Below are 20,044 nucleotides of genomic sequence, written 5' to 3'. Positions count from 1 at the left end.
CCACATGTTCATTCACAAAATGGTCTTGCTGAATCCTTAATTAAGAGATTGCAATTAATTGCAAGACCACTGCTAATGAAATCAAAATTACTATCATCGGCCTGGGGTTATGCAATATTACATGCAGCATCATGATTAGGCTAACACCTACAGCTTATCATAAATATTCGCCAATGTAATTAGTTACTGGTCATGAACCAAATATTTCACATTTGAAAATCTTTGGATGTGCTGTATATGTGTCCATTGCTCCCCCTCAACATACAAAAATGGGTCCACAAAGAAGAATGGGAATATATGTCGGTTTTGAATCTCCATCAATCATTCGGTATCTTGAACCATTAACTGGTGATCAATTTCAAGCTAGATTTGTTGATCGCTACTTTAATGAGACAATATTCCCATCCTTAGGGGGAGAGAATGTGAACTTACAGAAAAGAAATATGAAACTTATTTAGAAAGCAACACATTTAGAATATTTAGACCAAAAAAAAAATCATGTGAATAAGAAGTACAACGAATTGTTCATCTACAAAATGTTGCTAACCAATTACCTGATGCATTCATAGATACTAAGAGAGTTACAAAATCACATATACCAGCAGCAAATACTCCTACTCGAATAGAAATTCCTGATGAAAAGGCAAAAAGTGATGAAATTGTTGTCTAAAGAAAGCGTGGAAGGCCACTTGGTTCAAAGGATTTAAAACCAAGAAAATTGAGAAAATAAGAAGGTGCACCAAATGATAATCAAAATGAAAATGAAAATAAAGGAGAAAATCAAGACATCTCCGATAATGAAAAAGATGAAAATTATGAAACCTCAATAAATTATATTTTCTCCAAGAAAAAATGGAATCGAAAAAGGGTCATTCCAAATGAATTATTTGCTTATTCCGTAGCTATTGATATAATAAGTGATGAAAATGATCTTGAGCCAATATCGATAAATGAATGCAGAAAAGACCTGATTGACCAAGATGGAAAGAAGCAATTGAGGCAGAATTAAAATCATTAGAAAAAAGAGAAGTTTTTGGGCATATTTTCCAAACTCCAAAAGGCATAAAACCCGTAGGCTTCAAATGGGTATTTGTAAGAAAAAGAAATGAGAAAAATGAAACTGTCAGATACACGGCAAGACTTGTAGCTCAAGGTTATTCTCAAATGCCAGGAATCGATTATGAAGAAACATATTCCCCAGTAGTTGATGCAACCACACTCAGATTTTTGGTAAGTTTAACAGTTTCTCAATGCCTACACATGAGATTGATGGATGTCGTAACTGCGTATTTATATGGGTCGCTCGACACAGACATCTATATGAAGGTCCCTGAAGGACTAAACTTACCAATAAAGAATGTACCTAGAGAAATGTTTTCTATAAAATTAAAGATCATTGTATGGATTAAAGCAATCTGAGCGAATGTGGTATAATCGTTTGAGTGAATACCTTATGAAAGCAGAATTCAAAAACAACCAAATTAGCCCATGTGTATTCATCAAACGATCTCAATTCGGTTTCGTAATAATTGTTGTGTATGTAGATGACTTAAATCTGATCGAAACTCCAAGAGAAATTGAGATAACAGCTAAATATTTGATGAGAGAATTTGAGATGAAGGATTTAGGAAAAACTAAATTATGTCTTGGACTACAAATTGAACATTTTAAAAGTGGAATATTTGTCCATCAGAGAAATTATATTGAGAAGTTTTGAAACGATTTTACATGGACAAGGCTCATCCACTAAGTTCCCTAATGATGATACGATCACTAAACATAAAGGATGACCCATTCCGTCCACAAGAAGAAGATGAAGAAATTTTAGGCCCGGAAGTGTCATACTTGAATGCCATTGGTGCCTTAATGTACTTAGCAAATAATACAAGACCTGATAGTGCCTTAATGTACTTAGCAAATAATACAAGACCTGATATAGCATTTTCCGTAAATTTATTAGCTAGGTATAGCAATGCACCAGCAGAAAGACATTGGAATGGGGTAAAGCATCTATTTCGATACCTAAAGGGAACTATAGACCTTGGATTATTTTTCCAGTCAGGAAATGATGCCATACACACTGGATATGCTGATGCAGGATATCTATCTGATCCACAGATGGCCAAGTCACAAACTGGATATAACTGGATATGTATTTACATATGTAGGAACCGTAATATCTTGGAAATCAACAAAACAAACTCTAACGACTACATCCTCAAATCATGCAGAACTTATACCTTTATATGAAGCCAGCCGAGAGTGTGTATATTTGAGATCCATGATCAGCCAACTCCAAAAAGATTGTGGCTTAAACGATACAACTAGGGCACCAACTACAATTTATGAAGATAATGATGCATGTATCAACCAAGTCAGAGAAGAATACGTCAGGGGAGACAGAACAAAACACTTGTTACTCTTTTTTCCTTTGATCAGGTTTTTTTTATTCCACTGGGTTTTTCCTGACAAAGGCTTTTAATGAGACAGTTTTAGAATTATTAATGTCATAATAAAATTTCCACATATATTTAATGCATTTAAGGGGGAGTGTTGTGATTGATGTAACAACTCATGAATGCATTGAGTTGTGTGTTACTATCCTTTGTAATAGTAACACATTTGTGTTACAAGTTCTTGAATACTGATATAGAAAATGAAATAGAAGATAAATCGGATATAAATTTATCTCTTATACTATTTTTCTCCTTATATTTTCCCTACCTTTTAATACAAGCAAATTTTTTCTTAAAACTAAGCAGATTTTTAATATTCGAGAACGAGAAGAAAAATAAAAACGACATATGACCCAACCTGAAAAAAATACACTTAGATCATATTTTTGCCTCCCCATTAAAAAGACAGGTCGGTTATATAAATCAGAACAATCAACAATTTATTTATATAAAAAAGATGAATGATCTACCATCAAAACTCAAAATAGTAAAGCATGTAAAGTGAAAACAATTTGACAAGGTAGAGCGCCGTAGAACTATTTACACATTCTAGAAAAATCCAATCAGATAGCTGCAATTCAGTACAAAACGTGATGCATTTTTAACTTAAGAAACACCATCTTCAGGATCATCATACAGCTGATGAGTTAGCACGGAAAATACACAAACACGGACTTCTAATCACTAAGCGTAAGATAGTTCGATTCTAAGTATAGAAATCGTAAACGAGATTTTTTTTATTGAACTAGAGCATGTTTCCGGAAGAAGCCCTAAAAAGGGCTACTAATATGTGTATGGGATCCAATAACAGGGCATGATCTGCGAATCATTTCCAGAGCTTTACACACTTGTCATGGCTAGCAGAAGCGACCAAACCTGAGACACCCGATGTGGCCAAGGATGTAATCTGTCCTTCATGAGCACCCATTGTCAATGTCTTGTTGTCCACCATGTTCCAGAGTTCCAAATTCTGGCAAATCAATGACAAATTTTCTGAGCGTGAATAAAACATATGAAGGCCTTTCGGTCAAATTATAGGCAATATAGCCTAGTTTTCTGATAGGATGCCACAAGGTCGACCCGTTTGATTTTTTTTTTTAAAGGAAAAAAATAGAATCTTTTTTGATAAAATGCGTTCTTAGGTAATATTTACCATCACTATATAATGGACTTTAAAATCCATGGAAACATAGAGAACAAGTGAGAAAAGAGATACTTGCCTGGTAACAGCCTATGATCAGAAGAGAAGGAAAAAGGGGGTGGAAAACACAAGTGTTGAATTTATTGCCAGTGCAGTTGAGCTCGTGAATACATTGCCATTTACCACCGCTACCAGATCCAACACTCCAAACTCTTACCATGTCCTCACTTACACACGCAAGATGTTCACCATTTGAATCCCAGCAGACTGAATGAAGTTTTTGCGAATGACCCTGAATTTGAAGAAAATCGTACAATCAGATTCCAAGATTCAAGCATATTGTAGCTTTCCTTCCTGGAAATACCTCTGTCTTTATCCCCTTCTTACATCCTCAAAGTATCATACTTCTATCAAATGTACCCAATTTCTGAATTTGACAATTCTTATTCATTGCCCAAAAAAATCATGCAAGTTTTAAAGGAGATAGGGGAGTAGCAAATTTTTAAGAAACCACAATAACGGAACATGAAGTAAATTATTGATACGAATAAAACCAAATGGGTGTAAGAAGATAATGATGACCTGTAATTGCTCAACACACATGAAAGTATCAAAATCAAATATCTTTACAGCAACCTCTGACACAGCAGCAAGATACTTCCCTATACGAGGCTGAAATCTGACCTGAACAGTGCCACCCTGGAGAAGTAAAACAATTCGATAAAAAAAGTAAAACACTTAACACCATGGAAGATGGACCACAAAAGTATAAATGTCCGTAACTTTTTACCTCCATAACTTTAGGACAACTACCCTTGTTGACACTCCAGATTCGTATCTCCCCATTTGAATCATTAGAACATATAATATCCTGTTTTGTTGGATGAAAATCTAATGACATTACAGAAGTAGAATGGCCAGTGAAGTTCCGAAGCGAGTAGCCAGCAGTCTGAAAGTTGAAAAGTTTATACATAAGAAAAATATAGCAACCATACTTCAAAAGAACAAACATTAGAACAAAGCCAAGTGCACAACCTCCTCTACAACTTGGCAGCAGAGCATTAGAATTTATTAGAGTATAAATTAATGTTGGCAAGGTTATAAGGATTTAAATCATTGGCGAACAAATTCAGTATTTCAGTTAGTAGATAAGAATACAAGATTCAGTTAGTATTTTAGAGTAGTCCATTATAATCCAAAACCAAAGAAATAAAAATCTTTAACACCATCGCGAATAGACGAATGAAATTTCTTCTAAACCTGACATTTATTGAAATTTTTGTCAGTTAATTTGAATATCCTACCCAACTTGCATGCATCACCTTCATACATACACCTTTGTAATCCTTTTAGCACTTTGCACAACACAATGCAGTTATATGCTTGATCAGAAACTATGCACAATAGAGAATGAAGAAAAGAAATTTAGGGTCAAAATGCGTTTATATAGTTTATGAGAAACTATGCACAACACAAATGAAAAAAAGAAATTTATGGTCAAAAGAAGGATGCAAAAAGGGATGATTACAAGAGATGTACAGAAAGCTTTATATAGATAATATGTTGACACCATATCCTTCTTATTGTTTAAGCAGACAAAAAACACAAAGAATCAACAGAGGCTTTGAGTAAAAAGGTAAGTACTAACATTTTCAACTTCCCAGACCCTGACAGTTCTGTCAAAAGATGATGTCGCAAGCCACGCCATGCTTGGACTAAATCGAACATCTGTTATCATATGAGTATGTTCTTCAAGAGTAGACTTTGTCTTTTGAGTATCAGTAAACCACAACACCGCCTACAAAACTTTTCAAGTTAATAGGTTTATCATTTTTAAGTATGTGCCATAAACGAATGAGAATTTAGAGCTCCAACTAGCACATACCTTTTTATCATGGCCACCGGTGGCAAGCAATTTTCCATCCGATGAGAAGTCACAGCAATTGACTTTACTTATACTAGCTTGAATCAGAGCTGATTCCTTGAATGAAAAACCTACAAAAAGATACATTAAATTGCAAATCCCGTTGAATGCACCTCTGCTGCATGGAATTTTGCATGCAAAAAACATGTACCTTTGCTGACCTCCATACCCCTACCCATGGCATCCCTTGGGTCTCCCTCTTCGTGGGACAAGAATGACTCCACATTGTCATCCAAAGTTGCTTCATCACCAAAGCGGCTCATATCAGCCTGCGATACAAGATGATTCTCAAATATATATCCAATTTTTAAAGTTCAGTTGAGTGATCCAGTGATAAGATAAATATGTTGGGCACCAAGTAAAACCTTCAAGTAGAGGACCATAATGAAGGTCCCATAGCATGACGTTTTATCAGTGACAGTGGGCTCCTTCTCAAAGGATTTCTACATAGTTATCCAATACGGCTAAGGTGTTTTGTGCAATAATGATTGTTTTCTAATTCACATCTATACTGATTCTAGGAAATTTGAAAGGTTTGTTCATGGTAGCTCCTAGCCTAATATTGCATGCTGACTAACCTGCATATATTTAGAACTCATGCATCCGAACGGATGCTGACATCGATGCTGTCTAACAAGCAGCAGAAATCAAACGTTTATCTTCAAGTTACCAGAGATTCTGTATCCGGTTTCCTGTTTCCTATTTCTTATATTAGTGCTTAGAGGCTATTTTTTATGACATACTCCTATATTTTCAGTTTATTTCCCCTATTTGTACGTCTGAAGAAACATTAAAATTAGAGTAACAAATCTTGTAATATTTACTTGTTGCTAGTAATATTCAGGAATACAAATCAGTAAGATTTTTATCCTGATATGACAGTAAATTTTAACCTTTTGTGTGCTGAAAATTTCAACCTGATTACTTAGGGCTTTTCGTGCATTAGGCGTGTGATTTAAGATACTTGTTGATCTAAGGTTTCATCCAAAACTCATAATTATTCTTTATATCTTACTATTAAAGGTTTTTGATGATTAATAAAATTTGAGTTTTCAAGTATTTTGAGTTTGAGTGAACTACTTGTACACGAGTAGTGTAAAGTATTTGAACCCCCCTAATTGTGTGATGATTTTGACCAATTGGAAGAATTTATTGAGCTGCCAAGTGTACCCACTTTCTAAATTAGATGTTTACTGAGTGCCGCTGAGTGTTCCCCACCTCTCGAAACCCCCATCATCAAGGTTAAGTGTTTCCCTTGGCAAAAAAACCCTAAAGTCGTAACATGGTGGAGTGTTTCCTGGATGCCTCTACATCATCCATCACTAGCCCGCAAACCCACAGATCTATCAGTGTTCCCTGGACGCTCAAACTGTGCCAAAATGCACATAGACCGTCTTTTTCTTTTTACTTTTTTCGCCTTTACTGAGACAGTTAGGGAGCTGCGAAATTCACCATTGAATCTGAACATTTTCACTCACTCAAGCCACCAAACAGATTTAACTCAAAACCAATGACCTTGCCAACACCTGTCTAATTCTTAAATGTTACAAATTTGATAACATCAAAACAGCAATGTCAGAGCATTAATCCTAAAGAATGGGGTTGGCTAAATGAACCAATATATCAATTTCAATGGTCGTCCACGTGAATTCTTTTTCTACATGTATTCCGATTTTCTATCATCTCAATTCATAGGTCTAAATCGTCCATACCATTTTCCACTATAGTCCTCCAAGTCATCTTCGGTCTTCCTCACCCTCTTTTTTAGTCTCTTGAGTTCCAACTTTCTATCTTTCTTATCAGTTTGCTAAAACAACGTTTTTGCACATGCTCAAACCATCTAAAACGATTCTCTTTCATCATTTCCTCAATTTGCAACTCCTAAAGTCTTAGTCATACCTTCATTTCGAATTCTATCACCCTAGGTACACCCAATCATCCATCAAATCATTCGTATTTCCATTACTCTCATCCTTTTACTCTAATGATCTGATCCTTTTTGAAAGCCAAATATTCTGAAAATGAAAATAGGAGAAGAAAAAATTTATATAGTAGCGTCGGCTTTATACGTGTTCGATAAAATTTTCCCTCTAACTTTAAGGTTACACACCGATCACATATTATTCCAATAGTCGCTTTTCATTTTTGCTACCTATACTTAATTCTATGAGTCATATCTTGTTGGATAAAATTTAAAGCATCCACTTGAAACAATTTTTTTCTCTACTAGCTTTATAGTGTCTTTCGTTATCTCGTTCGTACTAAAGTTACACACCATGTACCATGTCGTATTCCGACTTTATTTGAAACCTCGTGACTCCGATTCTTGTATTTATCGTTCTAGTATTAGCATTTACCCCCTCCTTGGTCTCATCTACCAAAAAAACAATGTCATCAGCAAATAACATCCACTAAGACATGTGTCCTTGTATCAATTCAGTTATCTCATTTAGGACCGTTGCGAAAAGATCGATTGTTATTGGAAAATCTTCTCTTGCCCCTCAACATGTCTATAATAACTCTAATGATTTCTATCTTGTCCGGAGTACAAAAATTTATGTTCTTACCTTTCACAAACAATCGTTTTAGCCCTATCTATAACCCATTTTTTCTCTTGAAGACATAAAATGTTAATTTTACTCATTTTCATGATATCCACCAACTCTAAAAACCTATCACTTAAGCTACCAATATTCCAAGATCTTATTCTTAACCTAAATGCGTAAACCCCACATGCTTGCTCATTTGACACTACACTCGGTTTTCATGCCCTCACTCATTTGACACTACACCTTCTATGTGCGCTTAACCTCCTTAACGTTCTAGTATAAATAACGTGTCCTTACTCATTTGACATCATAATCAAACAATGTGGTGCATCGCTTTTGAACGATGACCTAGCAACCTTTGCATGCTTTTCACTACGCAAGTGCAACGACACGCTGAGCAGAGGATGCCCCACAAGAATGAATATTGGGTTCATGATCATGGGATGTGACTCAATTTTACAAAGCTAGTTGTCACTAATCTAACGCTCACCCTCCTCCTTTATGCGGGCTTGGAACCGATAAGACTTGAATAAATTGAAAAGGGAATGTTGCTTACCAATTGATTTGGAGCTGATGTTAGTGTACCAACACTATCAGAGCCAAACATAAGAGAAGGCTTTGATGAACCACTGTTATGAGGTAAATTTGGCATGGACATTTCCCCTGGTGTATGCGTTGATGGGGTGGAAGGTGCTGAGCTGGGGGAAGGGCCTGTAGTATTTGCCGTACCTGTACTATTAGCAGGACCTGAAGACGAAACTGGTTGCTTTCTCTTCCTCCCTATCTGACCTTTTGAAGACTTAATTATCAATAAGAAAATATAAATCCATTAGATGGTAAACACATGAAAGTGTCATAAAAACACCTTAAAATCAGAACATATGATGAAAATGTTAGAGCTGCAAGAAACATGTCACAAAAGTAACTCTGAGGTTCTGAGCATTCAACATAAACGACCAGAAATAGTTTTTCTAAATTCAAACTTCAGCCACAACATAACAAACCTGATCATTTCCTCGAAATGAATTAGACATACTAGCATCCATTGCCATACTGCCTGAACCCATTTTATCAGGCTGGTTAAGTTGGTTAGGAATCTGAGGAGAGTGACTTGACAGAGCATTTTGAGAATTTTGTGGTTGAGGTTGGTTGTTGTTTAGTAATTGTTGCTGCAATAAATCCAAATATCAATCAAACATGCAAAAATTCTCAATAGAATAATGCATACATTTAAATGAACTTTACTATCATATCAGAATACCATCTAGGAAAAACATAACAACCTACTTGTATCGGTGAACCAACATTTGGGATAACTTCGCCAAGAGTATTCAGCTGCCCATCTTTACTAAGATTCACATTTCTGTTACTATTAAGAAGCATCCTCCTTCTGGTCTCCATATCCATGGAGGGGGAAGCAAGGTTCTGTTGTGCATGCATGTATAGTTGCTGCTGCAGCTGGAGTTGTTGCAAAGGTTGGGATGACTGAATCATAGATTTTTGCGTTGGAAGCATTCCCGGTCGTAGAGAATCAAATCCCTAAAAATCACAAGCAAAACGTAAATAAGGTAACAACTGTGCTCTCTAATAAGAAGCATATACTTTCATCGTAAATGGTCGATTACATGATGAAATTCGACTACATAGGATACGCTAGAAAGAGACTAGAAAAATGAAACAACAGTCGACAAAGCCAAAACACAGGCAAAGAGGTTGAAACACGAATATAGAGACATCAAAAATTGTTCTCGACTCACTAAATTCAGTAATGAAATACTACTTTGTCCCTTATAGATTGAATCAAAGAGAAAATTGATATATTTTTTAAGAAAAAAGGTGGATAATGGTAATAAATGAAGAGAGAATGAATTGTGTGGATGAAATTAAAAAAGAGTTAAAATGTATGGGTGAGAGTAAAAGAAAGTGGTGGCCACTATCCAAAAATAGAAATGATGCAAATTAAGTGGGACGAACCAAAATGGCAAATGCCGCGAATTCAATGGGACGGAGGGAGTAAGCTTTTTACCCCATGTTTTTGGAAATGATGTCCTTCCACAAAGATCAAGAAGAGCTAAAAAGAACTAATCATAGCAAGCTAAACATTCACACACTCAGCTCGAATTCAAGCACGAGAGAAAACAGAAGCCAATGGGAAATGGAAAGATACTTGAAGAATAACTATATTTCTAGCCTGACCAATGTAGAACAAGCCAGAGGACTGGTAACTTAGCAATTGAAGAACAGAAAGAGCGAGAGCACTAAGAGAACGTACTGTTAGTGGCCATCCTCTTAGCATCAAACCGTTACCACCTTGATTCGAACCTGTGTCATAAATGCATATAGTTAGTATATTGAACAAACCAACAGCTAGCAAGGTTAAATCATAATCATTTAATCACTCTAAAAACCCAAAATAGAAAACATGGACCTATGTTTTAAAATGTAAGCATATCCTGTAACAAAATTAAATTCCCTTCAGAAAATACAATTTTACTTGGCATTTTGCGTAAAATTTGGCATGCAAATCATGATTTCCTAGAATCAAAGAGTTTTACAATATAAGAAAACTATGGATGTATTTTGTTTCAAAGTATATTCTAAGAAATCTGTATATAAAATGTGACATAGAATACAGGCCTAGTTTCACTCTTTAACATGATTAAAAGTCAACAATGAACTATATTTTGACGGTGAAATAGTTTGCAAATTTGTAACAGAGATGTCATAGGCAGCAATAATCTTCTGGCAGATTAGTTCATGCATTAAATTCAACACTAAAAAAGAAAAAAAATAATAACAAAACAAAATTTCTTACACAGAAACCACGCACATGCATATTGTGATTTCAAGTTGGAAAGAATTACTAGTTTTAATGATATAGTAAAGTATTATAAATCATGACCTATACATACACATCGTACAAGGATAAAGTGCTTGAAGCTAGAAGCAAAGTCAAAAAATAAAAATTAAGGAGGCCGGGAAATTATGAAGAAATACTAGCAATATATAATCAAAAAATTTACAGGGCCGAACTAAAAATATACAAAAGTAGATGGTGGGGGCCGCCCTACTGGCCCCCATGTGGCTTTGCCACTGCTGGAAGCCTTGAACCAGTGGGAAACAATATTATACACTACTTTGCTTTCATAGATAAATAACGTGAAAACTAGGAATGGCTCAAGATGTCAAAGCAGTCAAGGTCTAGATCCTCAAAACACACAAGAAACTACAAATCTGAAACTGAGTCTTCAAGCCCTTTTGTTTTTGCTTCTTTGACAACTTACCAGAAATTCCCATCATAGACCCTTCTGGACCACCTGCACCGCCAGCTCTAGCATTAATCATGGGATTTATCTCAGGTTTTATGTCCTGTATCAAAAAATGGGTAAGTAATCGTAAAGACTGTTTATTAGTCTTATCACTAACATGAGTAAGGTTGCGTATATCCGACCCCCAAATCCCACATTAGGTGGTAGCCACTTGATGGCATTGAAGCAATGAAATATTGTAGTATCAAAAATGGGCAAGTACAGTGTGAACAAAATATATTTAAGCAGCCAAGAGGGCCTTTGGATCTACAACGAAGATGTGCAAAAGCACAAAATATAACTCACAAGGTTGTTTTAGTCTAAGAAAAACAATCAGGTACATAAGAATGTCAACATAACAATACAAAAGTATCTAAGAGAACTCATATGCATACTTGTGCTGAAAGAGGAAGCTGTGGACTCCGATTTTGAAAATTCTGAAGATTCCCTGAGATACTTCCAGGAGTCCCATGCACGGCTTGCCTTACAAAGACAATCAAATTGTTAACAAAATGCAACATTAAAAAGAGACCAATGATATAGAAACAACAAACTAAGCATGTTTACCCTTGATGCTGGCCACCAACAGCAGCTGATTTCAACATTGATGCATGATTTGGATCTAGAAGATGGCTTCCAACATTGTCCCCTAATCTTGGCTGAAAAATAATTGAAAAACAGTCTCACCTACCAATTTAATTTGAGTACTTAAAGAAAAACCAGAGTTATATTTAGGGTATCCAAAAATCATTCTACATTTACCTTGATATCCTCTGAAGCTTCTCTTTGTTGTGGCAGCTTTAACTTATCCTCATACATTTTTGCAGCCATAGCATTTGCACTTCCAGAGTTTGATCTCATAAGAGGATCAGCATTGGTAATCCCACTGGTATTTCCATTTAAAAGTTGGCCACCATCTCTTCTTTGTTGTTGTTGTTGCTGCTGCTGTTGCTGTTGCTGTGCCTGTAACTGCCTTTGCATATAAATTTGTTGCATTTGCATCTGTTGTGATTTTTGTTGCTGAATTTGTTGTTGCTCCCTTGCTTTGGACATTTGTGTCTATCATTTTAATGCAAGAGAAAACATAAGCTAATCATCAAAAAGGATGACAATAACAATAGCATAGTAGCATCATATAACTCATTACTAAAAAAGAGGGTTCACAAGGTCAATCCCAACTCCCAACTATGCCCTCCTTCTCATATCAGTCCCACCTTTTGAGTGACTAGAACAAAAATGCCCAGCCTTCTTTTATCAGTCCTAGCCTTGAGGATTGTCTAATCAATATGGCCCACAATGAATTTCAGCCTGAACAATAGGTAACTTAAGGTCCCAAGCCACGTGGAATCGTGGTATTGGAGTTCTCAAATTTTCATTTTCTAAAAAATCATCTCTCTCCCTCTGCTTTCTTCATCATCTTCATAACACATGGGTCTGCTGCCTCTTCTCCCATGACAACCGACACAGCAACATGACTACTCAGAAAAAACCTACAATCTCATATCCACTTCTAGCAGCACCAACACCACAGCCTACCCCTAACCCCGATTTCTAACCAACCAAAAAGCACTACAAGTTATTGACACCTCCACCCAGTGCCGTCTTAGACATTTTCTAGGTCTGAAGCGAAAGATAAAAAGTGGGCAGCAAAGCAACGGAAATGTTTACATTAAAAATTTATAAATATAGTCATACAAACTTTGAAGCAAAAAAATATGAATTTCTATGACCTTAATACATATAAGTTATGAGTTGATAATTATTGTTTAAGAATAGCAAAACATTCACCCTTTTATGTCCACACATCTTGTTTTCTTTACTTCAATGCCAAAAATAAGAATTTGAAAATTCTAGTAAGAAAAAGGAAAAAATAACTAGAATGGCTATTTCGAAATTCAAAAAGGCAAAAAGTTAACATTAAACTCACCCAATATGCTCGCTAATTAACCAAACCAACCCAATAATTTGTTAAAGGGAATCCTCCATTATTGAGGAGAAAAGATATCTTTTAATTCATTGAAATTTTAAATGAGTAATTATTGAAGGGAAGGAAGAAAGTCTTTTAACTCCCCATTAAGCTAAGTAACTTCACATTCTTAAATAAATTAATCAATTAATAAACCAAAAAGATAGAAAAAAAGGAATAACAAAAGTTATTGTTGCCATTGGATGCAAAATTATTCATGATATAAAGGACTAATTTGCAAAAATCAAACTGGTTTGTTAGTATTCAAAAACCTCGCCTCTAGATTAGAAAATTCTTAATCATACCACCAAACCAAATTTAGTATAATAGACATGCAACAAAACATCTATATTTAAACCCCAAAATTTGGGGGCCTTGTGCATGAGCTCAGATTGCACATGCATTTAGCTGCCTCTGTCTATGACCATAGAAAAAATCACCGATGTCGTCACGATTGGCGGTTTGGACTCGATCTGGGTTAATGTAATGCTGTTTGGTGTGGTTTGGAAAACGAACAAAATAAGGTTTGGATTTGGACTGAAAAAAATTAGACCGAAATTAATACGGTTTGATTTGGTTTCATCAAAAGTCCAAACCGAACACCGAACTTTCACCCCTAGACACAACACCTCGCAGCATTATGATTTGTTTCTCGGACATGGCAATGTGAATATATGACTTTAAAATATCTATTTTATCATAGTAATTCAGGTTTTCTAGAATATACATTTAAATAAACTTATAATAGAACCTAACACACTTTATATAAAAAAAAAAAAAAAAAAAAAAAAAAAAAAAAAACAAAACAGAAAATAAAGGATAATATATTAAAATAACAGCTTATAGTGGTTGTTATGACTTATTGTTAATCTACGATTTTAGATTACGTATAATTTCACAAGATTTTGCTGTTCGGTGAGCTTAAAATCTGCTACAAACTGGCATACGACCTACATTATTGTTCCATGCCTCCACCATAATTCTTGTTCGCGTAAAAACTCAATGGTAGCACCCACAAAAAGTCCATTCCCATATCTCCTCTCTACAAACATCCGCAAAACTAAACTCTCACTTCTTTGAAATTGAAAAGGGAAAACTTGGTGTAGTGATCGCGCTAGCAACTCTTGGTATTTGAGCATTAATTTCAGTAGAGCTAATAAAAAAAACAATCACTTTCCTTTCCCTTGTTCTCAAGAACCTATTTAGTTATTTGACTTAATTATCTTGTCAAGACTTTATTATGAATAAGGTGTAATTAACATGATGCAAAAACACAATCGCAGTCGCGGTCGCCATATGTTTTTAGTAAATTTTTGAAAAAATTTATTATGATAAAAAATTAATTAATAAAAAATCACAGTTAATAAAAAATTTATTATGATAAATTTACTCTATAGTGTGTGATTTTACAAAAAAATGATATAAACAAAATATTCAATGTTCAAAAACATTAATAACTATTTAAAATTTTGAAAATAATAAGATCACCTATTTTCAGAACGCATTTGACTTCTAACAATAAAAAAGTACATATAATTAAAGACTTTGTAAAAATGAAAGAATCTTTCACTTGACATTCACATGCCCACTGGCCCACTTGCCAACATAAAAACATTTTTAATATTTAACAAAAATAACAAAGTACTCATAACACAGATTGCACGCATAAGCAAAGTTGTTAGAATCAGGATTCTACCTAGGATCGTTGAGTGGGTAGGATCGAAATCGGTAGAATTAGATCGTAGGATAGTGTGATCCTATAAATATGCATTGATGTGCTTTGAAATACTGATTATCATTTTATATTTGTTCTTTTTTCAAGTTTTAAGGTGTAAGTAAAAACTTATTTGACTTCAAAAATACTCTTAATAATAATTTTTAAACTGCGAATAAAGAAAATTTTGAATTTTATAGTTGTATTAATATAATTATTTCAAATATATATATATTTATACATATGTGAAAAATCTAGATTATATGAAATATTTACAATGGCAACTTTCCTTGTAGGATCGGGTGGTTGGATCGTAGAATCGTAGAATCGTATTATGATCCTACCGCTTAAATTGTTGAACTAATTAGGATCGCACGATTCTAACAACATTAAAATCCTACCTACAATCCAAATCGGTTGTCTATTTTTGGATCGTAGGACCGTAAAATCGTAGATAAGAATCGGGATTCTAATAACTATGCGCATAAGGGATACTTTTCATATTTTTCAAGATTCCTTTTCACTTACATTAGAACTTTCTCTCACTTCATTTTGAAACCCGAATTGGTTCAGTGGTCTAGTGACTCGAGTGTTCTTCAAATTTCGTCCATGTCTAAGTTTTCAATGCTTTTTTTCTTCACAATTATTTCATTTATTGTTGCTTCTTGCTCATAAAAGTATGGGTGGTAAGGATTATACTAATAAAAGGATGAATATCACCCATATTTATCAAGTTTGCGTGTTAAAAGGGACAAATTCTGATTCAAAACGACCAAAGCAGTCGATAAATGCCCTAATCCAACGGATTTTGAAACAGTGGGTAGATTGCAAAATCTCAAAGGGTAGGCTTGAAAACCAAATCAACTCAACTGTTATGAGTTGACTCGACCGAATTTTGACACCATGGCCATGCTTTTCCACTTTGCATTGAGCATAGCAAACACTTAAAATTTTCTTTCTAATGCTATATTGGTGCCTTAAACCCTATCATTATAAATCTTAAAACGATTTAAAAATTATCATTCCATAAAGAATTCTAGAACTACAAACAAATGAATCCTCATGGCCCATAAACCCTATCATTATAAATCTTAAGGTATGCAACCCTCATCTATTTCATTCCCAGCTTGGAGGGAAAAGGAATAAGGTCAGGGGACTAAACAAAGAAACAAATGATGTCAAGCGTTGAGCTCTTAACTGGTTTCAGTAAATCAATTATGAGTAAGGACCGCACAAAGGATGAAAGCAAGCCTGAGACTATGCTAAGTAAATCAAAAGGTACGATGGCATGCTTTGGAAATTGGAAGTTTGGACTGATAAAATCAGTTTTCTCACTAAAAATCACATAGGTCAAGAAAATTTCAAAATCATCCAAGTTACTTAATAACTTTGGTTACTCCATGAGTACTTCTAAGACATATCTTTACCTCTTAAAGTGGAGATTTGTCCTAGCCAAATCGTTTTTTCCATGACACATTACACAATATTGGTTCGTTATAAGGTTTGAATTTTGTCCTTGTTTTGCAGTATGTTTACTATTTAACAATAAATGTTAGTGTGTTTTGGCTTAATGGGAGTGAAAACGAGTGTAGGAGAAATGAGACTTGAAGAGTTAGAATATTTTTATTATAAATTCAACTAGATAGCTTTTTTAACGTGTCATTAGGTACCCGCGAATAATTAATATGTCGCCCATGACCCGACCCAATTAAAGCGGGTCGGGAAAAATATTTTTATAAGAATATTGATCCACTATTTGGTAGCGGGTCAAGGGGTTGGATCAAGCGGGTCCAGTATATTTGAACACCCTACACAACGGATTTGTATAACGCATTTAATGCACTTTTACAGTGGATGGAGGTTTTAATTTGTTGGGTCATGGAATTTTGCTAATGATATTTATTGTGTCTTTTTACGCTTCTTGATTGTCTTACTTTTAATTCTAATAGATGTCCACACAAATAACAACCTAACAATTCACGCCCTCTTATATTGTCCACCCCACTAATCAAGTAAGCTTCAATGTCAGTTGGAAAGATCAATGAATCATTAGGTTTTAAGAGTCACAACCCCATCCTTTCTGCCCATAAATTTTGACTAGACATTGACCATGAAGCTATCAATATAAAAAAAACAAGTTATTGAGATAAGCTAAACTGTTGAGGTTGAGTATCACCATTTGGTTAAACCAGTGTCAACCATCTGCAATTTGAAGATAGCAATGTTCACAGTGACCAAGACACTAAAGAGTCTTATTCAATTGTCTAATCAGGACCAAGAAGCCTCAATTCAAATATCCGAGCAAATAAATTTCACTTGAGACAAACAAAATGTATCAAGGCTCAGTCCGTCACATAATCACTAAAATCAAAATTTTAATACAAAAAAACTACATGTACTATGTATTAGGCCGTGAAAATCCGCCACATGATCTCACCGTGGCCCATTCTTGTGGACATGGGACACCCGTGGGCTCGATCCTACAAACCCAAGGGTCAAGAGCGTTGACTTGCACATACACTTGGTGAGGTTCCTTGTTTCCCAAAATCATATGGTCGTAGGAGGATTAGCACACCCAATATATGCAAGTCCACAACCCACTATTTTGTCGTTGTGGGATCTTGTCTCACATGTGAAGTATTTCCAACACTATGTGGGGAAAAAAATTTCATACAAAATGTTTCAAGGCTCAGCTCATCCCAACAATCCTATTAGGACTTTAACAACAGAATAACAAAAAGCCTACCTCTATATATGAAGCTGCAGGTTCAGAGTGTTTTTCATTAGTTCTTGCAATAAATATATCCCAAAATACCGACCACCACTCGAAAAGAAAACCACCAGGAGCATCAATTGCTACAGCATCAAGCGAAGCAAAAATTACCAACAAATCTTAAAACAAAATATTATCAAAATTCAGCATATACTACGATCTTAAAACTTCACTTACCAACAGGATCTGCAGATACTTTTCCCTCCTGCTGAAAAGCTTTAGCAGAAGCATGTAACTTCCTCTTTACAAAATAATCATGTATATAAACATCCAACCTGACACGCATTGAGCGAGTATCAAAAAACAAGATTCATCATCACACAACCAACCCCTATTGAACAAATTACTGCTATAATCTTTAAATTTGACTTAACCTACTAAATTCTGGATTTTCATAACCCTGATTGAGAAAAAAGAACATACAATCTCAAATTTTGTTTCTCAGTGTCATTTATTTGTTAAACCTGCAGCTTTTTTCGGAAATATCAAACCCCAAATAAATAAAAACCCTAATATTTAACTGATTAATCAAAAATAATTAAAATACAAGTAAATACACAAAAACCATCAAAAATATAGAACCTTCCAATAAATTTAACAATCAATAAAATCCCTCAACTATTACTGTATAATAACATAGAATACAACAATATACACAACAAAGCCATATTGAAAATCTTAAAAAAAAAAATAAAACACAACCAATTTTCATTGAAAAAAACTCAATTTTTGTCATACCCATTAAATCACAACTCAAATATAATCAAAAATAGCCCTTAAATTGAACAAAAACCCAATACAATTCAGTTTATGGGTGTTTTTAGCTCAAAGAGAACTTCATAAAGTGAAAAATTTAGGCAGAAAACTAACATTTTATCAGCTTCCCAGTTGGTTTGTTGTGACATAGTTGAAGAATCTCAGACAATCTCAAAACTCTATGGGCAAAATTGTATACTGCTAATAAAAATTAGAAGAAGCGGGAGAAAAAAGAAGGCTAAGAAGTATTTTTAGTTGACAACGAGAAAAGGTTTCTTTGCAAGTTAACTACAACACTATTATATGATTTATATCCCGGCTGATGAAGGTTCCTCCGAATTGATAAATATAATAACACGTCACTTATAGGGTATCAAGTTTTAAAATGCTCGCCACATTATGCATATTGGCATTACTTATATTTTTATTTATGTATGTTACCGTTCCTCAGCAATAAAAAATATAGTCAAATAAAATTTTATTTGAGTGTTTTAATTGTGTATTTTTAAAATATTAATATTTTATTATTTTTAATTATTTATAATATTATAAATATAAATTATTAAAATCACATTAGATAGAGTAAGAAGTTAAATGTATAAAATTTAATCAAACAGAGAACGCAGTATTTTATTTGAATCGTCTAATAGCATATTTTTTTAATATGAATTTTTTATTTTTTTTAGTTATGCATAAGTCAATACATTATCACCCAAATTATATATACTCCCTCTAATTCAATTTACTTGTTTTATTTTTTTATTGGGTAAATTCATCTTAGTTGTCTCATTTCTTTTTTGGAAAAATTACCTAGAATTATCCAACCTATTCTTGATTTTCTTACAATAATCTCACTTATTGATTAACCATGAATAATCCCAACTTTAAGGGGTATTTGCCTAGAGTAAACTTGGCTAACCCATAACCTGCTTTAGAAGGTAATTCACCAAAAAATAAACTGAAAATTAATTTAAAATTAGAGAAAAAATTTTAAAATTTTACATAAAAAATTGTAAATGATAAAAAAGGTCATAAAATTTGAACATTTTTTTAACATTTTCTTCGACATTTTATTTTAATTTATCTTTTTTTAAAAAAATAAAACTTGCTATAGCAAGTCATCCGGTCACCGGGTTTACTCTAGAAAAATACCCCTCAAAATTGGGATTATTCATAGTTAATCAATAGGTGGATTATTGTAGGAAAATCACGAATATGTTGGATTATTCTGGGTAATTTTTCCTTCTTTTTTTGGTGTAAAATTTTTTACCATTTTATCCTTATGTCCATTGTGCTTTTACAAATATATCCTTACTTAACTACCTAATGTAACTCATAAAATATTGTACCCCTAATTGTTCCCCTAACTATTCCCTCCCTTTTATTGCACCCCACCCCCCCCTCACATGTGATTCATTCACCCTCATTAAACCCTAATGTCAGTTCTTCATTTTCAA

The 20,044-nt window shown here is 34.2% G+C and overlaps 1 protein-coding gene across 1 annotated transcript; it reads right to left on the bottom strand.

The window, feature by feature from the left end:
• Positions 1-3,003: 3,003 nt before the first annotated feature.
• LOC130815070 (transcriptional corepressor LEUNIG-like) lies at positions 3,004-18,911 on the bottom strand. The gene is made up of 18 exons (XM_057681408.1): positions 18,702-18,911; positions 18,009-18,106; positions 17,805-17,914; positions 12,141-12,437; positions 11,946-12,037; positions 11,774-11,861; positions 11,355-11,439; positions 10,343-10,392; positions 9,358-9,609; positions 9,075-9,239; positions 8,627-8,869; positions 5,673-5,790; positions 5,483-5,592; positions 5,246-5,395; positions 4,388-4,546; positions 4,180-4,296; positions 3,677-3,889; positions 3,004-3,426 (listed from the first exon to the last, which is right to left on the bottom strand). The coding sequence occupies exons 1-18, from the start codon at positions 18,734-18,736 to the stop codon at positions 3,283-3,285; spliced, it is 2,526 nt and encodes an 841-aa protein (XP_057537391.1). The 5' UTR covers positions 18,737-18,911; the 3' UTR covers positions 3,004-3,282.
• Between the last annotated feature and the right edge of the window lie 1,133 nt (positions 18,912-20,044).

This window comes from Amaranthus tricolor, chromosome 6, assembly GCF_026212465.1.
Source record: "Amaranthus tricolor cultivar Red isolate AtriRed21 chromosome 6, ASM2621246v1, whole genome shotgun sequence".
NCBI lineage: Eukaryota > Viridiplantae > Streptophyta > Magnoliopsida > Caryophyllales > Amaranthaceae > Amaranthus > Amaranthus tricolor.
Note: the sequence above shows the minus strand (reverse complement) of the source record. Positions and strands in the feature narration are given on the sequence as shown.

Coding starts and splice junctions, on each gene's coding strand:
- LOC130815070 (XM_057681408.1), bottom strand. CDS start 18,736: ATGTCACAACAAACCAACTGGGAAGCTGATAAAAT. Junction 9,610..10,342: donor TAAGAGGATGGCCACTAACA/GTACGTTCTCTT, acceptor TGTGATTTTTAG/GGATTTGATTCTCTACGACC. Junction 5,791..8,626: donor CATCAGCTCCAAATCAATTG/GTAAGCAACATT, acceptor CTTGTATCGCAG/GCTGATATGAGCCGCTTTGG.